General features: G+C 49.3%; 1 protein-coding gene across 1 annotated transcript in view; it reads right to left on the bottom strand.

Annotated features, from left to right (window-relative positions):
• Window positions 1-1,036: 1,036 nt before the first annotated feature.
• LOC144159149 (calcium-activated chloride channel regulator 4-like) overlaps window positions 1,037-26,802 on the bottom strand; it is a 56,444-nt gene continuing 30,678 nt past the window's right edge. The window contains exons 9-14 of the mRNA XM_077690455.1: window positions 26,155-26,454; window positions 23,754-23,981; window positions 21,952-22,225; window positions 21,138-21,314; window positions 6,567-6,863; window positions 1,037-2,819 (exon numbers count right to left, since the gene is read on the bottom strand). Coding sequence (XP_077546581.1) covers window positions 1,303-2,819; window positions 6,567-6,863; window positions 21,138-21,314; window positions 21,952-22,225; window positions 23,754-23,981; window positions 26,155-26,454 — 2,793 coding nt within the window. The 3' untranslated portion in view covers window positions 1,037-1,302. The remainder of the gene's footprint in view (window positions 2,820-6,566; window positions 6,864-21,137; window positions 21,315-21,951; window positions 22,226-23,753; window positions 23,982-26,154; window positions 26,455-26,802) is intronic.

The raw sequence follows: 26,802 nt of genomic DNA, 5'->3' as shown, positions 1-26,802 counted from the left end.
GCGTCGGCGCGTTAAACCCTACAATCAATCAATCAATCAACGAATCGTTGTTCATTCCAAACACCGAGTGCGACGTAACCAGGGTGTCCTGCATTGCGTCGCTTTTTTTTAAAGAAACGCTGACAAAGCGCGTTCTTTTTCTGTCATGCTTCAAATCAATTTTAAAGGAAAACCACCTATACGCTACCTCTTTCAAGGTCATTTCATCTTGTTTTCAGTGACCTTCAGCGCCCGCAGCACAATAGGCGCCTTTCTTTCTCATTGCTTCGCTTTCTCGCTCGCTCGATCGGAGCTGTGTGGGACAGTGTGACTAGCCGACAGAGTTACTTGATATCTAGGCGAGGGTGAAGCCGCTGCTTCACCTACGCCTGATCGCTCAGTGTCGGCTGGGCCGGTGGTGTTTTGTGCTTCAGCGTAAGCGACAGCCAGGATTCAACCTCCCCGTCGATGTAGATAGATATGCGGAAGGCTGCGAAATCTCAAGCAAAGGCAAACGTTCACGAAACACTATGTGAATATATTTAATTTCGCTCGTGATAATTAAGCTTCAAGTGCTTAACCTGATTAATTTACATTGAAATCACCTTTATGCCGCAGCCTTTCAATCAAACCAAAACAGTGCGGCAAATACGGTGTACGTAAACTGCAATTTTATAGTACAGTATAGCCCACTTATAGTGAACCCGGTTTTATCGAAATCCCGGGTATACCGAACAAACCTCCGTTTCCCTTTACTGTTTGTCTACATTGATTTTATGTCCAGATATAGCGAAAAACGCATATAACGAACTGATTTCCATATCCCTATGTGTTCGTTTAAGCGCTCGGTACTGTATTTTTTCTTGGGACATTTTACTCGTTTATTTGCTTTGTATTATTCTTGAGAACACCAGCGAAGACGAATTACTTATGGCCAAACAACCCCTTTTGAGGGCAGTAACTCTGCGTTATTGACTTTTATCGCTGTGCACAGTGTCTTGCGTACGAGACGACTGTAAGAGTGAACTGAATAAATAAGGACATAAAACGCGGGACGTAGCTGTTTCAACTGTAACAAAGTTGATGTTTATTGCACCGTGTGGCTTCTTGAGTATGAAGCTGAACAGATGATCGAGGAAGCAACAGTTTTGCCTGTGAGTAGTGCTACTCAGTACGATTACAACACTCCATAACAAGTGTACTATCCTCGTTCCCACTTGTTCAGTCACGTCCTCGCACTGTTTCTACTGCGCAAGGACGCACCAAGCAGCCCACTTCAACAGCGTTGAAAGTTCGTCTCTAACACTACGCGGGGGTCTCCTCTTATCCAGATTTCGTGAACATCACGATGTAGTCCTCCTCCTTTCGGCGTCGCACAATAAGCGTGGCAACAAAAGCGGCAATAATAACCACTACTGCAATACCGCCAGTCAAAGCGTACATTCCTATCGATAGGCCTCCAACAGTCGTCTTTTGCTGTCGAACATCCGCCACAACTGGCGAACCACCCGTGACAACATCTGGGGGCGTCCCTTCAGTAGTGCTAAGCTCGTAAGTTACTGCTTGGCCGCCTGTAGAGACTTCGGTGACGCCGGCTGTGGTCTGATCAACACTACTGAGAGACGTATTCTCCCCAGCAGTGGTAAAAGCTTCCGAAGTGGTAGTTTCGTTATAAGTAGCGAAGGTGCCTACTGCGATCGTTATGTCAGCGTTTGTATTCCTCCCCTCTGTCGACGTGCTAACACCAGCCGTGGAACTAAGGGTATCAAGGGGCGTCCCTTCAGTAGTGATAAGCGTGGACGTTACTGCTTGGCTGCCTGTAGACACTTCGGTGACGCCGGCTGTGGTCTGATCAACACTACTGAGAGACGTATTCTCCCCAGCAGTGGTAAAAGCTTCCGCAGTGGTAGTTTCGTTATAAGTAGAGAAGGTACCTACTGCGATCATTATCTCAGTGTTTGTACTCCTCGCCTCTGTCGACGTGCTAATACCAGGCGTGGAACTAAGGGTATCAAAGGGCGTCCCTTCAGTAGTGATAAGCGTGGACGTTACTGCTTGGCTGCCTGTAGACACTTCGGTGACGCCGGCTGTGGTCTGATCAACACTACTGAGGGACGTATTCTCCCCAGCAGTGGTGAAAGCTTCCGCAGTGGTAGTTTCGTTATAAGTAGCGAAGGTACCTACTGCGATCGTTATCTCAGAATTCGTACTCCTCGCCTCTGTCGTCGTGCTAATAGCAGCCGTGGAACTAAGGGTATCATGGGTGGTAGTCCTGGAGGTGGTAGTCTTTTCAGTCGTTTTCTTTTTGGTGCTTGCTGCAGTTGATGCTGTAACCGGCGCAGTCATGCCCGCGTTAATGTCACTGGTGGTGCTTGCGACCAAGGCGACAGTGGTAACGGTGTCGGTCCCTGATTCAGTATAAGAACTGGTGCCATCTGTGGTTAATGTAGAAGTAGAAATGGAAGATGCCGGTGTCGTGTCGATTTCCTCCTTCCTGGTGGGCGTCGGTTCAGTCATATCTAGTGGAGTTGTTGCAGGGTCGCTTGAAGTGGCAACAATCACTGGCGGCCGACAGGAGACCGACGCAATGTTGGACACATCGGAACGCAGGCCACCAGGGCCTATTACACGAGCAGCAAAATACACGGTTTTGGTGGGGTTACTCTGAAGCTGTGCGGAGATTTCATCTGGCATTGACGCGTGAATTGTGTATTCTGCTTTCGTCGGAGAAATTGCAGTACTTCCGTCAACGATATCTGTATTGTTGATTGGAGTTTGGTGTCCAAAATCTGTCTTCAGCTTATTGTGGTCCAGGCTCCCTCTGATTATCGCCCTAAAACCTATGTGGGCAAGAAAGGGGGGGGGGGGGGGGTACCAATATAATTCGTTGGTTACCGTGACAGAATACATCCGTTGTATCGCTCGCAATAGAGGATATTACCGTACACATTCACACAAAAAAATGGTCCACAGCACGTCTCAAAGCTGCTTCTGTAACACAAGAAAAATAATGTCTATAAATGAAACTGAAATAAAGACCGGCATAACCTTAATCCTTCAGCTGAACAATCAAATCAGGCACGTTATTCTGTGAAAACACGGTGTTTCACGTCTACAAGTACAAGACCACCTGCATGTACTAGTCTTCATAGATTTAAAGATGTGAGATTATTTTGGAGTAATCGTTCTTAATCGCACCAAACGTAATCGTCCCAACTGCACGTCATAACGAACGAAATAACTACTAAATAGCTGTTAGCCATATCACGGATGCAGGGCCACGCTAGTATGGGACTGAAAAAAATACCACAACAAAACTAGCGCGTTTCAAATTCTTACACTGCGTTCTCCACAATCGGTTGGAAATACATTCTTCCCAATATTTATCACTTTCCAAATCTCGCTTCTCGCACAGCAGACTCTCGCACACACAAACAGAGTACGCGTTCCATAACGATACGTTCCAATACTCGGTTTTTCCGCTCGCAGTGAAAGAATGAAATGAACGGGACCCAACTATATATTCCTAACACAGCTTGTTTTTTTAATTTGCTGTAAATTACTGGATAAGGTCAAAAGCGATCATAATGGTGAACCTTAAACAGGGTTAGTGCATTTCATCGCTGTACGCATTACGCACAACTACTAATTGTTTCACATACAAACTGTCTTAGTTTTCAAAGTGGCATGCCTGACAGTGGTACATTTGTGTGTTCGGTTTTATTTTTATTCTGCATTTCTGTGGTCAACCCAATAAATAGATTACGCGGTTTTGTGTGCAAAGTTGTTGAACGGAACTGCATGTGGAGTGTCAACGTGTGGAACCTTTCTATTTTACAGTTTTTCTTTTGTTTTTTGGACCAGTATGAGGCCCATTCCTGCTCTTCCTGGTGGAACTGTATGAATACCCACCTGGTAAGGGGTAGCTTGAGGCTGGCAGTATCAAAAATTAAAAATAGCTTTGTCTGAGGTGCTTCAGTCAGCGGTTTTAGGTCAACTAGTTTTTGGTCTCTCGTCCGTGAAAGATGATCTGGGTCGCATTAATGCAGCAACTAACTATAGTTATGAGTCAAGCATGGCACTTTATAAAATAACCTCTAAACTATGGCACGGTGAGAAGGCGATGGAAAAATACTGCAATAAAATTAAAGCACTTAAGTTTTGTCCCTCCAATACCATTGTCTGAAATCTTTTTAATTCCATTTCGTGCCACAGGTTTACGCCATGTTTATGCATGCCACCAGAGTCCTTCAATGCTTTACTGGTCACGAAACTTCGGCGCTCGTTTCATATAGGGACCGCGCGCGCCACTACAGGCGCCACCGCCGCACGAAGGTCATCCAGCCGCCGCGCGTGCGGCGTATTGGCCAGCTCTTGGCGTGCAAACGCTTGCTGCTTTTGGTGTCTGCGCGCTGATTAAGTGTGTTTTTTTTTGTAGTAGTTAGCGATGAATAGTCCAGTCATTGTGTATATCAGCTGCCTTCAATGGGGTTTTATTTTTCGAAGTAAATTATCGTAGACTTCGGCCGCGAACGGCAATGGCTTCTGTGTGCTCTGGCACAAGCGCTGCGTCGTCGTGTTTACGGATTTTTAAATCTATTTTGCGTCTTTTCTTAAAGCAAAGTTGTAATTACCACATCTGCGGTAGCTGTGTAGTCACGGACTGCTGCGGGCCTATCGATAATACAATAAAAAAAAAACTGAAAGAAACCAAGTACGCGTCGTTCAGACTACGCTTAATGAATCCGTCGATTGCTCTGGTATGCACAGAAGGATAAAAGAGATAGCCCAATAGTACCGTCGTTTTGATGAGTGGGTACATACTTGAGAACATCTAAAAACACTGCAGAAACGCGAAGGATCAAAACACGAAGAGATATATGTTGCACCATGTGTCTTTCTGCATCCACGCTTTGCACTTGCAAAAACAGGAAGCGAAAAAAGAATAAAACTAATTTTATCACACGCAACAAAAAAAATCAGTGTTACGAAGGGAGACAAAAGAGCGTGGTCCAGCGTACAAAAATTTATGTTTTCGCGCTGCGATGTGCAGCACACGGAGGAAACAGAATATTTTCACGTAGCCAAGAACGAAGCAAAGCTTTTCTGAACGCAGCGAGCTAGCGATCTCCTGCACCACAAAATACTAGAATGAAACACAAACGTCGAAGAAGCAGTCCGCAGTGTGACGTGCACAGATGAACGTCGATAAAGTGAGTTGCGCGGCGTTTGCTATGCATGCATTACTCTCGGAACGTTGTTAATTTCAGATCCATGGAAATAGGATCGAGAACATTGTGGAAGAAACAAAAAATCAAGTTAGCGACAAGGTGGCACCCTTTCCATATCAAACAATATTGCCCGACGGGACGTACGACAAACAGAGCAAACGGGCGCTGCGATTGAAACGCGAGATAAGAAACCGGAATCGCCCACGCGCGGTTACAGAACAAACAAAACGAACCCTAAGGGATAATTCGCGGAAATATGAAAAATAAAAGCCTAAGGACGTCACAAAGCTTTTTTACACGCGAGCCTGAGCGCAAGGTAATACAAGTTTACAAACAGGAAATGGAGCACCGCTACAACCTGACTTATATGACAAAAATCCGGCTTTAAGTTAGCCTTGTACAATTTTAGGCCCACGATTCTCTCAAAATGGTACATTGCTTTTTCCATTCTCACACACAGTGCATTTCCACGCACTGCCGCACACTTATTATCGAAGCTGAAATCTCCCGTTGCTTGCCTTGGAATGACGCGCCTCCAATTCTCACGCAGCTGCCCGTCGCTCGGAACAAGGAAACATTTTCTATGGTATCGTTGTACAAGGAACGACATCCCGGGACGCAACACAAGTTCGGCATCGTCGTTGCACTACTTAAGATATGCACGTTACATTTTTTCCCCGCACAAAACAAACACAACTCGCCGCGGCTCCGCCGTTCGAGCCAGCGCAACGCCGCCCGAGGAGTGACCTCAGTGAGAGAGCATATGAAGCTCCCCCATTGAGTTACGGAGCAGTTTCGCGACCAGTAAAGCATTGAATGACTCTGATGCCACTAAAGGTTAGATTTGGTTATCTTATCTATTGCAAATAAGATTATGTACATGCACTCTGAGAACGCTACAGAAAGTGTCAGGTACCAAATTAATATCGTTTGACTTGAGCCATTTGCGTCTGCAAAATAAAAGTGGGCCCAACCAAACAAGTTGGCCCGTCCTTTGCCTGACATCATCTTTGTGCTAACTCATAGAACACTTTCGTGGCTCCCGTGATGATTAAACAGAACCCCGTGAATTCTTATTATCACCCTCCTTCCAATCCTGCCCTGTCCTGATTCCCACGTCGCTTATTGATCTCCAATCAGTGTACGCTAAAGGCGGAACGTTTCTGGAATCAACAAACATTTTTACTGCTGCTATATTGACAAGTACAATAAAAGCACAAATTTCTGTTCTGTTTTTCCTCTCTTAAAATATACTCGTCATTATACCCCTATTACCGAAAAAGTATATAAGTACAGTTACTTATACTCGTGTCTCTACTGAAAGCACTGAAAGCGCAGGGCAGAAAATGTTCTTACGCTCAAATGGGTCGTTCTTCGGTCCTTCCCACGACCACGACAGCTTCAGCAGTGGTCTTCCGTCGCTGATCTGTTTCCACAAGGGTCTTTCACAGAATACCCGCAGGCGCCGTATCGCCTTAGGTTGGACCGGAGTTGTCTTCTTCGTCATGTTCACTTGGAACGAACCTCCAGAGACGACTCGCTGGAAATGATGCACCACAGGCTCGCCCCTCGAGTTCTCCGCCTCCCTGGTCGTATTTGCGACGACGAAGTAATCGAGCGAATATTCCGACGAAGGTACCTCCTTGCTTTCTCCTGCGTAAAATGCTTCTTGCAGACGGTTTCCTTCCATGCGATTACTCAGAATCCCAATCGTACATAAAAATAGTCCTTCAGTATGGCTACATCTACTGCAAAGTAGATGGCCAAACCAATCAGCATGCAATACATCGCCTCTCCAACAAATGTAACAAGTCTGGTGCAGCAAGCCAGAAGGCAACCAAAACTTTACCACACGCTCCCGCCGTAGGTACCATAACTCACACAGCCAATACTAAGACCTTAACAAAACGCACATGAAAAAAATTCAACACCTGCACCGAGCCACACTCTCCAATCAGTGGGCTACCAAACATACTTTCATGCAAAACCTTCGAGGTGTCTTCATCCCTTGGAAAATACCATTCAAGAGCAAATAAATCAATCCCTTCATAAACGCCCATTAACTCGTCAAGGTGTCTCCATCATCGCCTGGGAAAATCTCAAACTTTTACAACCCCACGACACTCCACCGCCTCTGCCTCCTTGGAGCCGCCCTTCTGTCACTTACTCTATGGCCACCAATCCCGTCCGCGTAACGCCCGCTCCGTACGCGCTCCCCAGAAAACGCCCCCATCGAATCGACATTTACAATGACGCAAGCATCCCTCCTTCACTAGTTGGCATCGCATGGCTTCACCTGATCTCACCTCCATACAAGGCAAACAAACCTTTAATATTCCATGGGCTACCATCCTGGAAGCGGAACTCCGTACAATCCTCCAAGCCATAGATTTCCTCATGTTCGACTTTCGCTCGTCTGCCCCTTCTTAGATACGTATGCTGACGGACCCGTTCAAAAACCTACAGATTACAAAAGTTCCCATATCGAGTAATACCATCCCCTACAAAATCCTTGGTCAGATTACCATCTTAAAATTTAGCGACATTTATCCTGGCATGGACTCGTCGCTTGGACACGAGCAGTCATCCCCGCGGAACCAGGCAGCCAACTCGGCTGCGCGGGAGTGCGTAACCTCTAGACCTCTCCTGCTACCCGACTTGGCTCCTCCACCTTTTGAGCCGCCATCGACAGCAATTAAGATCCTACGGTACAACAAAGAAAAAAAAACACCTCTGCCCCCTCTCCCAAGATCAGCTGAATTTTCATAAGCAAATATTTCGCCAATGCTAGCCAAACCACAGAGACATTCCGTAAAGGATACACCCCATCTCTCCCGCCTCCCTGTCCCTTCTGTGCCCCCCCCCCCCCGCAAATCTCCAGAAACTAATTTGGCAGCGTTAGAAATTCAGGCGCTATAGAACCTTCAACCCTCCTCCAAACGCCTCCTGCTCACAGATCGACCGTCATGCATTGCAAAGCTCCAGGCCCACTTTAATTGCACACTCTTTCGTAGAAAGCGGTCTAGCGTGCGCCGTCTAGAGTCGTGAGTCTGTTCTCTTCCCTGCACGCGGCCTCTCCCCTTTCTCAAGGGATCTGCTTGTGCTCGAACTGTCCACGTTGAAAATGTCCAAAGCAAGAAAAAACCTTACCGTCTATTCCCACTTCCCCCAGTTGACCTTGAGTCCTTCTGCCAAACTAAAAAAAAATATATTTCTCTCTCTCTCTCTCTCTCCCTACACTCAAAAATTTTGATCTGCCTGTCTATCTGTCGAATAAGCCTGAAATGTGCTGGTGAGCCTGTTTAATGCTGAGTTCCTTACCGGCAAGAAAACTCACCAGTTTGTAAATAATTCGGTGTGTAAATGATTGGTATGGCGAAGGGAACTGTAGAGAAGGGAGAATATGATGAATAAGGGATACAACGAGATGGGGAAGAGGGCGTGAGAACGAGCTTAAGGGGAAGGGAAAGGTGAAAGGAGTCGTGGAAGAAGATTGTAAAGTTGAAATGGAACAGCGCAATTCGAGTGGAGAATAGGAGGGGCAGTTGGAGAACTGGCATGGCGATGGGATAACAGAAAGGGGAAAAAGGAAAGAATAGTGTAGAGGAAGCGGAAGGGAGGAAGAACAATGGGACAGGTAGTGGTAGATACATAGACAAACTTTATTGGTCATGGGATGGTTGGGGCTAATCAGCCGCCTCGGTCCAGGCAGCCACTGAGGACACTGATGATGTGGGCCGCCTGTTTCCGTTGCTCTTGTAGACTCGCCGCAACAGCCAGCCATGCTCCGGCGTAATTATGTGGCTGGGTAGGGTTGTAAGGGCACTCATTCAGAATACGGTCTTGGGTAGCGGGAATAAGGCAGTGGAAAGAGCCGGACAGGGGTGTCTGGCGTCCGTTGGAATAGATGGAGCCGAGTGGATGTGGGCAGTGTATGTGTTTGCGCCTGCCGAAAAACTACTTGCTCGCAACGGGTAAAACTGGAGTGGAAGAGAGGGGACATGCAACGTACGCATACAAGGTCTGCTGAGATGCGGAGCGGTGGGGGAGGACAAGGATTTGTGTCGCGAGCGTCGCCAGCGGCCCGGAGGAGAGCTTCACAGGCAAGCTGATGAGCGCGTTCGTTCCCTGCAACGCCTGCTTGACCAGGGATCCAGTGCACGTGTAAAGGCCCTTTAACGTTGTTGAGGAGGAATAACGTTGTTGAGGTACAGGTGGTGGCAATGTCTCACCACCTGGATAGGTGGTGAGCAATTAGGAGGAAATAAAGGTGTAGCGGAAGAGGGTATCGTCAGGCAGAGAGACGAGGATAGAAAATATTGTGGCAGCTTCACACTAGTGGAGCGAAGAAAGGGGCAAACAACGAAGCCGGCGACCTAGCCAAGCTTATTCTTGGTTCGGCTATATTTATGCATGGGTATGCTTGGGGACTCAGCCAAGTTGGTGGTGTGGTGCCATCGTTAGCCCCTACAAAAAGCAATTATACCCCGGTCACTAAAGTATATGCACTGTGCGCGTGCCCACAGCCTTTGGGGTGAACCTCCAAGACTAGCGGAGGGCACAGCGGAACGAGCATTTGCTCAAACTTCCTGAACTCTTTCGGTGGCCACACTTTGGTTTGGGTGGTCTGGCGTGTGGGACGCTACTTAAGAAGTTGATTAACCTTGCGCTTCTCAGCCTTTTGGCTTCTTTCATTTTGGCAATAATTGCACCGTCAAAACTGCACGACTCGTCGCAACAAGCGATACAGCGAGCCACCCCGCAACGTGTTTCCAAATCCGTGCTTCCACTAGTTGTATCGCGCCTCCTACAGGTGGCGATACGAGTCCCGTTCGAGTCGCCCGAAGCGCAGCCAGGCAAAATACGGTAAAGCAGCGGTGTCGGCACGCACGATGACGTCATCGCTCGGCGGGGCTTTCTTGCGCACATTCGCAGGCCCAACCACCAGCTTAAACGGCATCGCTGTTAAAAAAGTAAGACGGCAAGGCGGCGAACAGGACTAAGGAGGACATGAATTAGAGGGAGATTGCAATCGCTGTGGGCAATACGAGCAGAAAAGGCGGCTACTATGGAAGGAGGTTCGTGATGGTGTAGGAACAAATGAGGGAGATGGGGGAGAGGAAGAGGCGTGCAACACGAAGAGATGACTGAAGGGGGAAGAGTGGGAGATAGGGGGAAGCCGGGAGGTAAGAGAGGAGGAAAAAATGTAACGAACATAGTGGGGTTGGAGAGGGGACTGGTGTGGCGGTGGTGTACTGTGGTAATGGTTTTATAAAAGGTATGAGAGAGGGGATGGAGGATGTAGAGGAAAAGAATGGGAGGTAGGGATTAGAGGGGGAACGGTGGCGGTAACATGTGGACCTGATGGTAAGGAGGTGGAAGAAGGAATGAATATAGAAGAGCGTGAAGTTGATTGGGAGGAGATGAGATGCGAAGACCACAAGCCAAGAGAAGGAAAGAGAAAGACACAAGGGGTAGGAAAGGCAGAGGATGTAGAGAATTAAGGGCGAGGTTGGGCGGAGGGACGTAAAGAGGAAGGGATCAAGGGAAGAAGGGCTGGCACGAAGCAGCGTGAGTTTTGCGTCCGTGCGCGTGTACGTGTGCGCGTGCCTATGCCTGTCTATTCACATGTGCATTAGGTGTGGGTGTGAGCCGTCAAATCGGAAAAAGGGCAGAATGAGCATGGTTGCGAAAGCTATGGCGAGTCAAGTACCCATAGCTCTAGATAGAGCACCTGTGCGTCTTTATTCTCGATCTACTGACAACTAACTAATGATGACATAGCAACCCATGCCCCTGCTTGCTTCCCCGTCTTCTTCCTTATCAATGTCCTTTCGCGGGCCCAAGATTCTCAGGCGGCGAATTCAAAACAGATATAGTTTTTACACAGGGCGATTTATATATGACGCTTGTCATGCAGCATTGACTTTTGTCAATGTCCCCATTGCATCGGCGGGCCGTTTTCGTCGAGCACGATCTGCGATGTTCCCGATCATCATCTGGGATGTTCGACGTTTTCGATCCTGTGCTTGTCGACAGAGCAGATCGGCAGATCTTGCCTACGTCCCTCAACTTCAAAGGCGTATAAGGGTTATTTTTAATTCATTGGTAAACTTTAGGCCGTTCGAGTCTCTGTTTGCGGATACTTTCTTTCGGATTCGTGTAATTGCGTTGACTGGCTGGATTCTCTTGCGATATTGCGCCTACCTTCTGGCAGTGCGGTGTACAAGTTACTTCTCTGCTGCGCTAGATAAACTGCAAGACCTTAAGCCTTCCCCCAGGCCTTCCGATTTCATGTGGTTGCGCTCCACCGAGTTTCTTTCTTTGCTCGGCGATAGATTCAACGGTGCGAGAACTTTCCGTATACATCCCAGCATAGGAGCTTCGCAGTAACTGTGCGGAGGCTGACGTTTCGGCTTTCTCGCTGGCGCAAGTGTCTGTGCGCGCTCTTGATTTGTCTTGGAGATCTTGAGGAACCGCTTATGGGCGGTTTGACGTGTCTGGTAATGCCTTCGCTGGTGCCACCAAAACAAAGTTTCTTGCTGTTCTCAACTTGGGCACTCTTTCGGGTTGCTGAACGCGCTTGGGACATACATTCTCTCTTCGCCTGCCTCCTGCTGGCCTCCCAGGACTGACACATCCCGAGTAGGCTTTGATCGTCGTTTCTTTGTATTCTGCGGTCTGGTTCGGCCTCACATCTTTAGGTGAATATTTTCTCGGCCCTTTTATCGGCTCGGCTTCTCTTAATTTCTTTCGTTGACTCCTTAGTGCCAGCAGCTGTCTGACGCTTCTCAGGCGCTTCACTTTTGCATGAACTGAATGCCGATTCATGTCGCTTGCGTTGACGTTCACTTGTTGCCTTTTCAGTGATGTTCTCCGTGCATTGTCGTTGCCCCGATGCGAACTTTGACTTGGCTGTCTTCTCGGCAGCTGCGCGATCGGATGTCGGCTGGCTAGCACTACATATTACCTGCGCCTCTTCGTTCGTCATGACATCTTTAACTCTTTGCTTGGAGCTTACCTTCTTACGAGTGCTCGGACGGGCCTTGGGGTTTTCAGTCCCATGCCATGAGCTAGAATAGCAGTTCTGCCGCCGCCAAACAGCAGTTTCAGCGAAGTCCAAATGGCTGCGTGTGCCCCCTGACAGACACATTGCACTAGCTAACCTGCACGCCTGAGAATCGAGCATTCAATGGACCGTCACCCCAAGAACCGTTTCCACAGCTCTCAGCTCTTTGTTGATCCTGTCTATTTTGCCCGGGGCGATCTTCCAGCAGGCGTCGGAACCGACCAGTATGATGATCTTTCGTGCTTTCTATGTATGAGTTTGGAAGGCGTCGGCAATGTCGTACCGCTTTTCATTCAGGATATTTACAAATGCAATGTGAAGTTGCGAACTCGTCCCGAAGCAAATATCAGGGACCTAGAAGGCTTCCATAGTGACCGGGTCTCCCCGATCTTGCCCAGGTAGGGTCACCTTAACTCATCGGCACTGTAAAATCTTGGGAGCCTTCTCCCTGCCGAATGTGACCAACGCTAGCTCTTTTGTGCCGACCACAGTGCATTTGAGGGCTTTAGACACATCCTGACGAATGAACATCCGTTGGCTTCCGGTGTACCGAAGAACTCGTACAATGAAACACCGCCCTGCACCATCTGCTCATGCTCGGGCCGTCTGCAGTAATACGGACGTTGCCCCGGAGTGTCCGCTCGAAGCCGTCAAAACAGTGGGTGCATCTTCTCCAGCAACAGTGGATGCATCTTCACCTGAGGCTTTGATTTTGGCGTAGTGTGGTCATAGTCGTCGACCCTAGTCGTCGTAGTCGTAGTTGGCGTAGTCGTCGACCCTTGGCCCATCTCCTTAGCCCTCTGTCGGTACATCAAGATTATGTCATCAGGCAGGCATCGCAGGGTTACAAAGTTAAGGGTAATGACATATTGCTCTCGCGGAACTCTGAGGGCTCCTAGGGTGCTGCCGCTAAAATGTACATTGTGGTACAACACGCGCAGCATGCCGTTATCCGTTGGGATACGTATCGGTTTGGATGCCAGTAGTTGGTCGGTATCTCGTTAATGAGCAACTCTGGACGCGCCAAATCGTTGGACAAGGGTTCTCATAGCAAGGTCGTAGTTCACGTCCGCAAGCCGGATTCCCCTCATGGCTTTCCCAGCCTCGCCCACCAAGTACCTGTACAGATACTTGAACTTCTCTGTCTTCGGCAGTTTGACGTTGTCATGAATGGTCACGCTACAGTGATCCTGAAAGCTTGCAACTCATGTAGATTCCGCGAGAACGCTGGAACCTGAAGCTTGGAAAGCGCGACTCTCCGATGCCGTGACGCAGGCGCGAGGCGTGGTGACGTACCCGTTGGACCAGGGGCTGGAGCAGTTGCCCCACCGCTTTCGCCGGGTACAAGAGTGTTCGGCTGGGTATTTCTAAGCAGAAACCGTGCCCGAGAGATGGCGTACGAAACCTTGCGGGTGTACTCTGCCGCTTTCCCGAGCTCTTGCTCCAGCGCGTCATCCTCCATTGCCGTGGCAATCTCCCAATTGATGCAGTCAGCTCGGCGCCTTGCTGCACAATATAATCGACGCGGGGGCTCAAGGTCGCCGCGTCGGGGGAGGGCTGCTGCAGCAGGTCATTCAGTTGGATGAGCGCTCGCATGACGCTGCTCCTGACGACGTCACGAGTCTTCCGAAGGCGGATGATCGGCGAAGCCATGTGGGTGATGCTCCAAAGCATAGGCGTCGGTTACTGAAAGTGCTGGTGGTGGTGGCCCGAAAAATAGCGCATACCCACTTAGGACAATTGGCCAAGAAGGGTTGTTTCTATTGTAAATTTTGGTAAATTTTAAGAGACAGAGAAAGAACACGAAAAAACAACAGAGCACACAGTAGGAGTAGGAAAACTAGGTAAAAGTATGCTTAATCGAAATATTTTTAACACTGCAGACGAGCTGTCTCCAAAATGAAAGACTGGATGGCGTTGCACGCGTCCCTACGGCACCGGCCCAGCCTAGCCCCCCCCCCCAGACGACAAAAGCACCGGTACAGTCAAAGGCAGTCCAAGATGCAGCAGGGGAATATCCAACAGCCTTTTCCGATGGTTAGAAAATCGGCGGCAAAGAGAAAGAAATGTTCTTGGGATTCAATTTCTAGGCAAACGTGGCACAATGGGGACGTTATCAGATTCGCCCTATATAAATACCACTTAAGTGGAGGCCCACCACATCGAAAAGAAGTCAGCGATCACCGGCTTGTCATATGCACATGAGTGTTCTGTTTCTCAGCAGTGATGATCTTTCCAATCCGCAATCCTGGCGACTAATGAATAAAGAAGCTCTTTTAATAATTTACATTTCTTAGGGAAGAAGACATCGTCGCCTGCAGGGGGAGGTCCTTAATTTATATAATTCATTCAGTACTGAATATATGGCCAAGCCTGATTCACACAAAATCAGAATCCCATTCAGATTATCATCCATGCGCTGAATTCTGCCCTAGGCTTGAGGTGCGCTGTAGGGAAGGGCTCTGGAATAATGTTGATCATGTGGGAATCATTAAAGGGACCCAGAAAAGCCTTCTGTAAAAGTTACAAAAGGCCTGTATTGTCACGTAGCACCAATATAGCGATGCAATGCCGTTGGAATTATTGATCTACATTCAGTATTAGCTGCGCCAGAAGCAATTAAATGCACCTCTCCCCACTTACCGATCGACTCCTCCTCCCTCTCTGCCTCCTTCAAAAGCAGCTAGCTACATTCCTGCGCCTAGGCTCGCGTCAATCACTGCGGACCCGCCTTTGCCGCCTTTGCCTCGGTATCGCGCAGGAAGGAGGAAGAGCAGCCGGAAGCCAATGGCAGTGACGCCGCCGGCGGCCGACCTTGCCGGCGATTGGGCGAATCAGGGGGCGCCTTCGCCGTTGCGTCAGCAGCGATCGCCGTTGCGTCACCCGCGGTTGCCGTTGCGTCAGCCGCGGTCGGCTCGCTGCGGCGTCGCGCTCATCGGCTGAGAAAGGCGATCTTCAAAAATTGTTTACAAAGTATCTGTACAACGTATGGGGCTCACACTTGGCTCAAAAATCCCCCGTTATGTGTTCTACCACCTGAATGCATTTGATTGCCACCTTCACAAAGCTTTTCGGGGTCCCTTTAACGTGCGCCAAAATCTCGTCATACTATGTTATACACAGATGATGATGACAATAATGGGTACATTTCATCATCATCACATCATAAACTTATCATCACCATGGGATGCAAGTAAAATGATATATATAACAGTATACCTCGTTAATTTCAACTCCAAGGGCGCGCCACCTCAGTTAGAATTAACGAAAGCTCGAACTAACGAAAATGAAGTCCAAAATCTGTACAATGAAGTTGTGGGGCACTAGAGCATGTTATCAATTGAATGCTTGAAAAAGGCCGCGATTTCAGCCGGCCTTTTATGCTTGAAGACGAAACCTCAAACTTCTTTCTCTAACGAGTGCATATAGCGCAAAGCCTGCTTTTCACCTACTCCAAGACTGGAGAAGAGACTGATAGCATTCCAGCCGTTCATTGTTTCCAAGCGATGCCCGCACTGGTGCTTCGTTCCCCCCCCCCCCCCCTTCCCCCGTGGTCACCGGCAGCTACAGGTTCTACGCCTCCGGCCTCAGAAATGATGCCATCTGTCAGCCCGCCCTACACCCTGAACTCGTGTCCACATTGATGTAGGCCGCAAAGAAGGTGCTTCCAAAACCTCCGCTATGGGTTTTTTATTGTTGTTTTTACCATATTTAGCTACTCTGTTTCCTCTCCTTTGCGTTGGCGACGCAAGGAAGGAAGGAAGGAATACATTTTCCGTCCATCGGGATCAGGTATTCGAGGTGAAGGAGGCCCGCAGGGCCGCCGCGACCGCCAGGGCCCGGGAGGTGGTCAGGACTTGGCCTGACTTCCCCGGGTCCCGCAGCGTTAGCTCCCACAGGTGAGGGGAGGGAACGGGGAGGTACGGGTCTGCGGGGAATTCGCACAGGGAATGGTAGTGAGTGTCGAGTGCCCCGCAGGCTGGTAAGGTAGGGTCAGTAAAGAGGTGTGGATGACTGTGTATCAATTGTGTTGTGTGTGGGAAGGTGTGTGTTGGTAGGATGCGCAGTATGTGGCCTGCCACCGGAGAGAGGTGTGGGTGCGGGGGTGGGTATCGGTGGCGGCGGAGAAGGCGGTAGTGTAGGGCAATATCCCTCTATTGCAGGAGGGAGGTTAGCTTGCCTGCAGGGCCATCGCGTGTAGGCGTAGTGAAACTGGTGACCCGGTGAATTAGTTCGCGAGCACGTACGTGCACCACTTCATTAGCGCCTACGCCTGTGTAGGCTGGTGTCCACAGCAAGGTCATGATGTCGGATGGAGGATTTTTGGAGAGCATTTGCAATGCCATGGGAGAGATGTTACCACGAATAAAATTGCGGATGGCCTGCTGACAGTCAGAGAGGACGAATTCGGGGGTGGGGCGCTGCGTGAACGCGAGGGCAATGGCTGCCTCCTCCGCCGGGGTCATATTGCTAGTTAGGATGGTAGCCACCGCGACGTTTGGTGATGTATGTTGGCCAACAACAGCTACGCAGTGTGCAGGTTTGGGGGGGTAGGGGGTGACATCAGTGTATAGTGTGCATGGTGATGGTGGGTATAGTTTTGCGTGGGCGCTGTCTCGTGCTGTCGCCGGGCTGCATGGAAAGTTGGGTGCATGTGGCCAGGAGTTGGGCAGATTCGGATGCTGTTACGGATGTAAGGTGGAATGGGGAGGGGGGTGGGATTGGGATGGTGTGTGGTAGTGCGGTTATTGAGTTGAGAGTGTAGTGCCCTCTAGGGGAGGCGCGAGGCGTGTGAGTTGGGAGATGTGGTAGGCGTCTAGGTGCTTCCGTATGGTGTTGAGTATGCCGAGGTGGAGTAAGCGATGCGTTGGTGCGTATGGGGGGAGCAGGAGGCATGCATATACGCCTTCCGGAGGAGGGCATCAAGGAAATCGAGTTGGGTGGATGTAAGGTTAAGGTATGGTAGGTCGTACAAGATACGGTTGAATAGAAAACTGTGTACGAGACGGAGGCGGTCCTGTTCCGTAATGACATGGTGTTTGCTGTTGGTCCGTCAATCGAGATGCGTGGTTTGGGTAAGGTATTTCTGTACGTGCTGGAGGGTGAGTGCGGGTGATCGGTTGTGGGTTAGAGTGAGGCCTAACGCAGAAAGTTGCTGTGTGTGGGGTATTAAGTCAGAGCGTATAAAACGTTGGATGGGTGGGTTTGAGGAGGTTTGCTGCCAGGGGGCGTGGAAGTTAAGAGATGAGACTGGATTTTTGTGGAGAGCACTGGAGCGCCAAAGGTTCGATCTGGTCTAAGACTTGGTTGAGGCCGTGTTGGAGTGTTGTTTCAATGCGTTGGTCAAAGCCAGAGGGAACCCACAGGGCAATGCCATCTGCGTTCAGTGTGCTGCGTAGCGTGGGTAAGGTGAGGAGAGAGCGGGCAAGGGGGATTAGGGCGAGGTTAAAGAGCGTGGGCGAGAGGACCGCTCCTTCTGATTTCACTCTCTCTCACGAATTTACGAACAATTCGAACTGTACGATTTGGTCCGGCCAAGTGTCCATAGAACCCTATGTTATGAAAAGCCCGTTAATTCAAACGCGGGGGGCGTCGGTCACGGAGAATTCGAACTACTCCCCAAGGCACCTGCAGCTTGGGGCCTGGCGGACGGGAAGAGAACCAGCCCAGCTGCCTACCCATGAGGCTGTACTGCTACCATTCGCTTTGGCAATGTCCAGTCTGATCTTTTACACATGCCAGACCGCGGAAAGGCACAAGGAGCGGTCCTCTCGCCCACGCTCTTTAACCTCGCCCTAATCCCCCTTGCCCGCTCTCTCCTCACCTTACCCACGCTACGCAGCACACTGAACGCAGATGGCATTGCCCTGTGGGTTCACTCTGGCTTTGACCAACACATTGAAACAACACTCCAACACCGCCTCAACCAAGTCTTAGACCACATCGAACCTTTGGCGCTCCAGTGCTCTCCACAAAAATCCAGTCTCATCTCTTAACTTCCACGCCCCCTGGCAGCAAACCCCCTCAAACCCACCCATCCAACTTTTTATACGCTCTGACTTAATACCCCACACACAGCAACTTTCTGCCTTAGGCCTCACTCTAACACACAAACGATCACCCGCACTCACCCTCCAGCACGTACAGAAATACCTTACCCAAACCACGCATCTCGATTGACGGACCGCCAGCAAACACCATGCCATTACGGAACAGGACCGCCTCCGTCTCGTACACAGTTTTCTACTCAACCGTATCTTGTACGACCTACCATACCTTAACCTTACATCCACCCAACTCGATTCCCTTGATGCCCTCCTCCGGAAGGCGTATATGCATGCCTCCTGCTCCCCCCATACGCACCAACGCATCGCTTACTCCACCTCGGCATACGCAACACCATACGGGAGCACCTAGACGCCTACCACATCTCCCAACTCACACGCCTCGCGCCTCCCCTAGAGGGCACTACACTCTCAACTCAATAACCACACTACCACACACCATCCCAATCCCACCCCCCTCCCCATTCCACCTTACATCCGTAACAGCATCCGAATCTGCCCAACTCCTGGCCACGTGCACCCAACTTTCCATGCAGCCCGGCGACAGCACGAGCCAGCGCCCACACAAAACTATACCCACCATCACCATGCACACTATACACTGATGTCACCCCCTACCCCCCCCAAACCTGCACACTGCGTAGCTGTTGTTGGCCAACATACATCACCAAACGTCGCGGTGGCTACCATCCTAACTAGCAATACGACCCCGGCGGAGGAGGCAGCCATTGTCCTCGCGTTCACGCAGCGCCCCACCCCCGAATTGGTCCTCTCTGACTGTCAGCAGGCCATCCGCAATTTTATTCGTGGTAACATCTCTCCCATGGCATTGCAAATGCTCTCCAAAAATCCTCCATACGACATCGTGACCCTGCTGTGGACACCAGCGTACACAGGAGTAGGCACTAATGAAGTGGTGCACGTACGTGCTCGCGAATTAATGCCCCGGGTCGCCAGTTTCGCTACGCCTACACGCGATGCCTCTGCAGGCAAGCTAACCTCCCTCCTGCAATAGAGGGATATTGCCCTACACTACCGTCTTCTCCGCCGCCGCCGATACCCACCCCCGCACCCACACCTCTCTCTGGTGGCCGGCCACATACAGCGCATCCTACCAACACACACCTTCCCACACACAACACAATTGATTCACAGTCATCCACACCTCTTTACTGACCCTACCTGTCCAGCCTGCGGGGCACTCGACACTCACTACCATTCCCTCTGCGAATGCCCCGCCGACCCGTACCTCCCCGTTCCCTCCCCTCACCTGTGGAAGCTAATGTTGCGGGACCCGGGGAAGTCAGGCCAAGTCTTGACCACCTCCCGGGCCCTGGCGGTCGCTGTGGCCCTGCGGGCCTCCTCCCCCCTTAACAGCTGATCCCGATGGACGAAAAATGTATTCCTTCCTTCCTTCCTTCCTTCCTTCCTTCCTTCCTTCCTTCCTTCCTTCCTACCTTCCTTCCTTGCGTCACCTACGCAAAGGAAGTCACCTACGTGGGGTGCATATGGCAGGCATTCTCAGATAATGAATAGCAGCCTACCATTGTCACTGAAGAAGAAAGTGTATGACAGCTGCATCTAACCGGTACTCACCTACGGGGCAGAAACTTGGAGGCTAACTAAGAGGGTTCAACTTAAATTGAGAACGACTGAGCGGGCAATGGAGCGTAAAATGATAGGTGTAACATTAAGGGACAAGAGGAGGGCGGAGTGGGTCAGGGAACAAACACGTGTTAAGGACATATTAGTAGAGATTAAGAAGAAGAAATGGACGTGGGCATGGCATGTAATGCGAAGGAAAGATAACCGCTGGTCATTAAGGGTAACAGAGTGGATCCCTAGAGAAGGCAAGCGTTGCAGGGGGCGGCAGAAAGTTAGATGGGCAGATGAGATTAAGAAGTTTGCGGGGATAAATTGGTCACAGCTGGCTCAGGACCGAGGTAATTGGAGAATAATGGGAGAGGCCTTTGCCCTGCAGTGGGCGTAGATAGGCCGATGATGATATATTGATATATATTATATATATATATATATATATATATATATATATATATATATATATATATATATAGAGAGAGAGAGAGAGAGAGAGAGAGAGGGAGAGGGAGAGAGAAAGAGAGAGAGGGAGGTTGGGGGAGAGCCTTCCCCCCTCTGGGAAACTGGAAACTTTCCCGCCTATGCTCTCAAGGGCGATTTTCCGGGTGGACCGGCACCAAAGATGTCGCAAGAGCTATAGTGAGTCAAGGACCAACAGGCCTAGACAGAGCACCCGTGCTTCTTTATTCTCCTCGATCTAATGAGAAATAACTAATGATGATCTCGAGCCCCGTGCCTCTGCCCACTTCCAGTCTTTTTCCTTTTCTACAGGCGTTGTTCGTATCTTTGTAACAAACGCGTGATAGGCTGCGTAAATAAGCAACCTGAAGTGCCGAAAGGACACCAAATTTTCCTTTAGACGCGTCTCGATATTCGAAGAGCCCTTATCACCCCAGTTCTATGTTGTTTGCACTGACCTGCCAACCTGGCCAGAAAAGTCGCAATGGGACTCGCCTAATGCAGCGTAAGAAAATAAGGAGAGCTGCAAGTAAATGTGGCATGACAAACGTAACAGTAATGTAAGTAAAGACATACAAAACCGACTTGAAATATGCCTGCATAAACCTCAGTAATGAGTGACCCGTGATATTAAACGCATTCTAGGATTATCGCACAGACATCAGTTTTATTTCTCCCAATATCACGCGTCTGTATTGTAGCCACGCGAGAGTTAAAGTAAACGTCCACACTTACCTGGTTTGGAACTGTGGAGTGAGGCTGCGTTAAAAAACTGCCCGTATCCCAGCCTTCGGTCCGCGAGCCGAGTGGCGTTATGACTTGAAACAAGAGCCGTGACAGCATATCTTCCTCTCCCGGTGAACTCGGTGACGTAACCGCTATATGTGCCATCACCAGCGTGGTTGTCGGGATCTGTTGGCAAGAAACAGAGAATCAAGCTGCACTCATGTTCGAGATATATAGACAAGGCGGGTTATTTGAACGACGTTAGAGCGTTCAAATCGGCATGCAGCGACCAAACGTTTCATCAGCGAGTTCAGCAGTTGTGATTTATTCCTCATGCCCCGTGTTTGAAAATTTCCAGTCAGTTCTTAAATAAAATTTGCGTTAAGTCTAACTTAAAGACCGCCGTTGGGGCTGGGGAGATAAAAGAGAATGCTGTTTCCTTAGCTTTTCTGTTGGTCAATTGATCGAATGATAAATGGTTTTATTTATAATAGGAGGAGCGGAAGTCACTGGTGTTAGAAGACAGGGATAGGGAAAAAGGTAGGCACCCTCTAAATCTCCATATGCACAGCTTCTATATCGGAATGTAAAAAAAACGCTATGGCTCTGTCAAAGCGGTTTAAAGGGCAGCAGTGCAGAATAAGCTGCTGCATGTTAGCTTCGCACACGGAGTCGAAAGTTATCACTTATTTGATGGCACCAACGCCTTGTATGTGGGAAGACTTCTGGTAGTTTCTCTTGTTACACCTTTCTTGTTCCTCCGTTTAATAACAAAAATATATTGTTACCTCATTTAATTTTCTGTAGAAACGAGTAAATTCACCTTTCCCATCGTCCCTGAGCGCGAACAATGCACTCTGGGTGTTGTTTGCTCCTATGACCTGCGCTGCTACGGCTGCGTCGAGGATGAATTTCTTCCCTTTGGTGACTTCAGCGTACACAATGGCCTCTTCTGGCTTGTTGACTATCAGGTTGGCGACCCTACAGTTGACCTGTACTGGCTTGACGGTTTCATTTCTGACGTAGGACTTGACTTGTATGTAGACATCCACTTTGTTGTCAACTTTTGTAGAAAGGTGAAGGGACCACTTCCCAGGCTTTACAAAAGAAAGAACATGGAATTACACATGGTTACGGCATTCACAATTTAGATATACCGTAGCGTGTGCCCTATACTTTCGTTTATTCTGATTCCCGTTTTCAGGAGTAATTTTAACACGAAAGTGTTTTATTGCGGGTCTACCAAGATCTGACTGACGTCATATCCGTCACAAAAATGACATCGAGAGAAAAGCTTCGATTGACGCGGCTGCGCCGGAATTTAACCACGAACTCTTTCGGTATAACGGGAGGTACAAAACACGCCCCCTACTGTGCCATGAACAGACGCGCAAACAGGACGACAAATGCGCCTTATACCCTTTGCATCAGATGGTGCTGTCGTCTAGGAGAGGCGAAGCGAAGTAGTGCATCATGGCGCTAATGAGCGCCGACAGTTCGCGCCTCGATGTCAGCGCCTACGTGTACGCGGGGCGCGTAGCGTAACCTGCGCAGAAGCCTGTAAGGCAACGACCACGGAGTAAGATCGACGCAGACTTGCGAAAGCCGCTCGTGGCACGGCCCGCTGCTTTTTTCGCTGCAGCGGACCGTGTATTAACCAAATTATTCGCTGACATACCGCTTGGCTTCGATCGCACGGACGGTTTGCGAGTGCCTGTGGTTTCAGTCACATTTGCGCGATGCTCCGGTGCGTGCAACCCAGTGTCTAACGTTGACGCCTATAACGGTGCCATACCGACGTAATATAAATGGCCATGTGCAAGTTCCTATTGATGCGCAATAAACATTCAACTGCTCCTGTGAAGGCACATTTCACTTTCGCGTTTTATAGCTTCTGATGGAAGGCGGATCAACCACATTTTTATTTCGTTGTTCGCAATGACGCAACTTTAAACTTTTCCCAGCAAGAGGGATTTTTTAACACTATACGCGCTGGCACCTTACTGGCTAGGCGTGCTTTATTCTGAATTAGCTACCACACAAGAACATTGCCTGGTCGAGCGAAATTGACGGACAATGTTGCCGTTCTCCACTGTTAATTTCACTTCTCTTCTATCGTCGTAATGGGGACGCAATGTGCAGCCCGGACTCAAGCATCGCTGGTCATTTGCCTTCATCGAGTGGAATACCTCGTGAATTTTTCTAAGTGTAAGAATGTTTTCGTTATGTTCCATGGAATTTATTGCAGAATATGGCATTCGTTTAAACTACAAACAGACGTCGTAGCGGGTTTTCGCCGAATGCATATCCTCTGACCTGATATCTGCAAGGAATTATTTCTTTCGGCTTCCCCTGATGATGTATAACACCCGATAACAGCAGCGGGCCTAACCCCCAATGCAAAAACACGAGGTGACAAATTTCGTCTCATCCGCTGTCCTTCTTGTATTAATTTATTCGCTACAATCTTTTATACATTTCACAAACCCTGACCTACAATTGGGGAATGGGTAAAAGTATTCACGTTCTCTGTTTTTCTTTTTTCAATTATACCACTTAGTTTAATCGTTTTCAAAGAATGACATGCACTAAAATGAGAACGAAGGAATGTGTTATTAATCATACCATTGCCGACTCCGACGTCAGTTTTATAGCAATGTCTGGTCCAGTAGTGCTAGTACGGCACGCTGTTGTGCAGCGGCTCCCTGTAGGGTCGGCCAACCAGGCGTATAGAATACTTGTTTCGCCGGACTGTTTGGTGTGAATGTAGACAACAGTGTTCTTTCCCACGCTGTCGTCTATGAAGAAATCATGCTTGTGGTTGCCCGAAAATGACGCCTCCGTATCAAGGAGCTGTTGAAAAAGAGCACAATTAATGCAGAAATTTAAGCCATCACTCACGAGGTTGCATTCAGCTAAATGACGTCTTATACCATGGACTTGTCCCAAACGTGCTTTACGGGCTGTGACAACGACCATGAAACACCTCGAATACAGCGACGTTTAGAATAAACCTGACCTCGGTATAAACACAGCTACTTTAATTCTTTACTATTTTTTCACAGCTAACATGTGGACCACCTATCTATGTTTAGATAAAAGTTTTTAATATAAAACGGGATCAAAATTCCTCGGGAAATTAAGCTCGCTTACGTGCTTTGAAGGCAAAAGCGCAGCGACTAGCACAAGTTTCTCTGGTGCAGGATATTCTATGCGTTTCTTTATTCGCTTACTGTGAGGGTTTAGATGTGCCTGAAATATCCAGCAGCTAGCAGTGGAGCCTCGTTGGGTAGCTGTAGCCAGGTGATTCAGGGGGTCCTTCGGTACGCAGCGATACCGAAGTCACGGCTGACCTTCCACCAACTTTCAATGACCGCAAGTCGAATAAGGTTTCTCTCTCTCTCTCTCTCTCTCTCTCTCTCTCTCTCTCTCTCTCTCTCTCTCTCTCTATCTATCTATCTATCTATCTATCTATCTATCTATCTATCTATCTATCTATCTATCTAACTATCTATCTATCTATCTATCTATCTATCTATCTATCTAGCGATAACCATTGGACATTACCTTGGAGAGGCGTACGCTATGACGTGTCTTTCTTGTTCCCAGCACGTGTTGCCACGATTACGGCAAATTCTGGAGTCTTTCTCGTACTGAGCAAGTGTTGACACATTTACGGCGAACGCTGGAGCTTTTTTTTCAACATTGGCCAACCTCCTTAAGTGGGTGTGCATGGATTGACTAATGTGCGCAGTGGACGCTGGACGGTCGTCGCGAGGCACGCACACAGAGCTCGTCAGCGAGGCCCGCGCTCACCTGCGCGCGCTCGGCAATTTCTTGGTATTTTTAACTGCGGACACGAAAAATTACGATTTGTTAAACAGCTCCGCTGTTAAAATGCACTGAGGATTACTATACTTGCTAAGGAGAAACTTCTGTGCAGCGAGAACTGCAGTCTTCTCGACCACGGCGCATATCTGCTGCGTCTCGGGAAGTGGTCGCGTGATTAGCGAACACACGGCGGCGCGCGCTACTCTGCCGTTAATCTCGCAGCGCGCTGGCCTCCACCGGCGAGTATGTTGGTGCGAATCTTGTTTGAACCTCCCGCGCGAATGTCGCGTGGTTCGGATGAGCCACGCACGGAGAAGCAGCGAGCATGTTGCTGCAAATTGTGTTTGAACCTGCCGCGCACATGTCACGTGGTTCGGATGAGTGGCGAACGGAGCAGCGCCACGGAAAGTGTGAGGGGAGGGCGCTCCTTGTAGGTGGCGTTGCTGCTGGGCGGCGACGCATGGCGAAAGTGTGAGGTGGAGGTAGAGAGAGATGACGCCATAGCCGCACGTGCCGCCCTCGCCCTTACATTTTCGCCAGCCACTCCTCTCCCTTTTTTTCTGCCTTCACTGCCTCACTTTAAAAAAAAAGGTTGGGACTTTCACTAATGGAACACTAACAAGTTACTTGTCCCAGTGTACACTAGGTGCTTGGTAACTGGAGGTAGTAAATGCAGTACTACTCAGGGTGAAGCAGGCAGTAAGCACCGCAACCTTCACTAGTAAAGTCCTAGCCATAGCAACCGCCTTAGCTACATGCGTTTACTAACTGGCCACGCGTAACCGAGTCATAAGCACGACCAAAATCTCTTGTATACTACTTCCTACACCCAGTTAATTTCTTAACCCTGCAGTTGCTAGTGGCAGACCGCGGAGTAGTAAGGTTCTTAAGCAGTTAGTAAATACGGCCGTTACTACCTTTTTATGACATTTTTATTAAGAGTGTTCATTCGCTCACTCGGTTACGAGGACATCGACGGACGTCTACACCGCCGCCGCCGCGGAACCAAGGCACCGGGCGCCAAAGCGTTGCGCACTAAAAAGGCACAACAAGCGCTGGTTGTGCCTTTTTTATTGTTCTCGTCCTGTCCAGTTTATCCGCTGTCGTTTCAATAATGAACAGAATCCAACTAGCCCAATTTACAATTATTACAAACACTTGTGCAGCAAGGTCACAGGCAGCAACTTGGACGTACCGTAACCGGCAGGCGGGCAGCGTCCTCAGCTCTGGCAGCGGCCTCTCTGAAAGCATCCTCCAGGTCCAGGAGCATACTTCCTTGCCCGTCCTGGAAGAAGTACGCCTTTCCCTTGGTCACGGCTGCCAGTGTCTCCAGTTTGGGGTCAGCCTCTCCTCCAAGGGCCACCGTGTTGACGATGACCTTGGCCCTCAGGACGTCGTGCAGCACCTCCGCTACCGCAGGTCTCGCGTTCTCCTCTCCGTCGCTCACGAGAGTGATGATTCCACCCTCCCGGTCATTAACTTTTTTTCCCAATGCCTGTACAAGTTGGATACAGCGACACCGTGGTTGGTTTTTGAGGCTTACCGCCGCCTTTTGAAGCAGACACCAAAGATCAAGTAAGAAAATTCACGGATCATTAAAGGGGCACTGACACAAAAATTTTGCATCTTGTTTTTTTTTGTTGGGATAAGTAACTAGTGACCTACTTATAACCTCTAGAAACCTAATTTGCTTCAGCGTGCGACGGTTGTTTAATTAGAGGCATTTTAAATGCGGCCAGTCGCAGTTTCGGTTTCAGCGAGTGCCGCGAAACGATGGATTTTGTGGATTTTGTGTGAACAAAGCTGACCACGTGACCGTCGGAGGGTTATCACAGAGCAGAGC

The sequence above is a fragment of the Haemaphysalis longicornis genome, unplaced genomic scaffold, assembly GCF_048455015.1.
Source record: "Haemaphysalis longicornis isolate Haplotype H1 unplaced genomic scaffold, Haemaphysalis longicornis Haplotype H1 scaffold_10, whole genome shotgun sequence".
Taxonomy (NCBI): domain Eukaryota; kingdom Metazoa; phylum Arthropoda; class Arachnida; order Ixodida; family Ixodidae; genus Haemaphysalis; species Haemaphysalis longicornis.
This window is presented reverse-complemented; position numbering and strand designations above follow the sequence as displayed.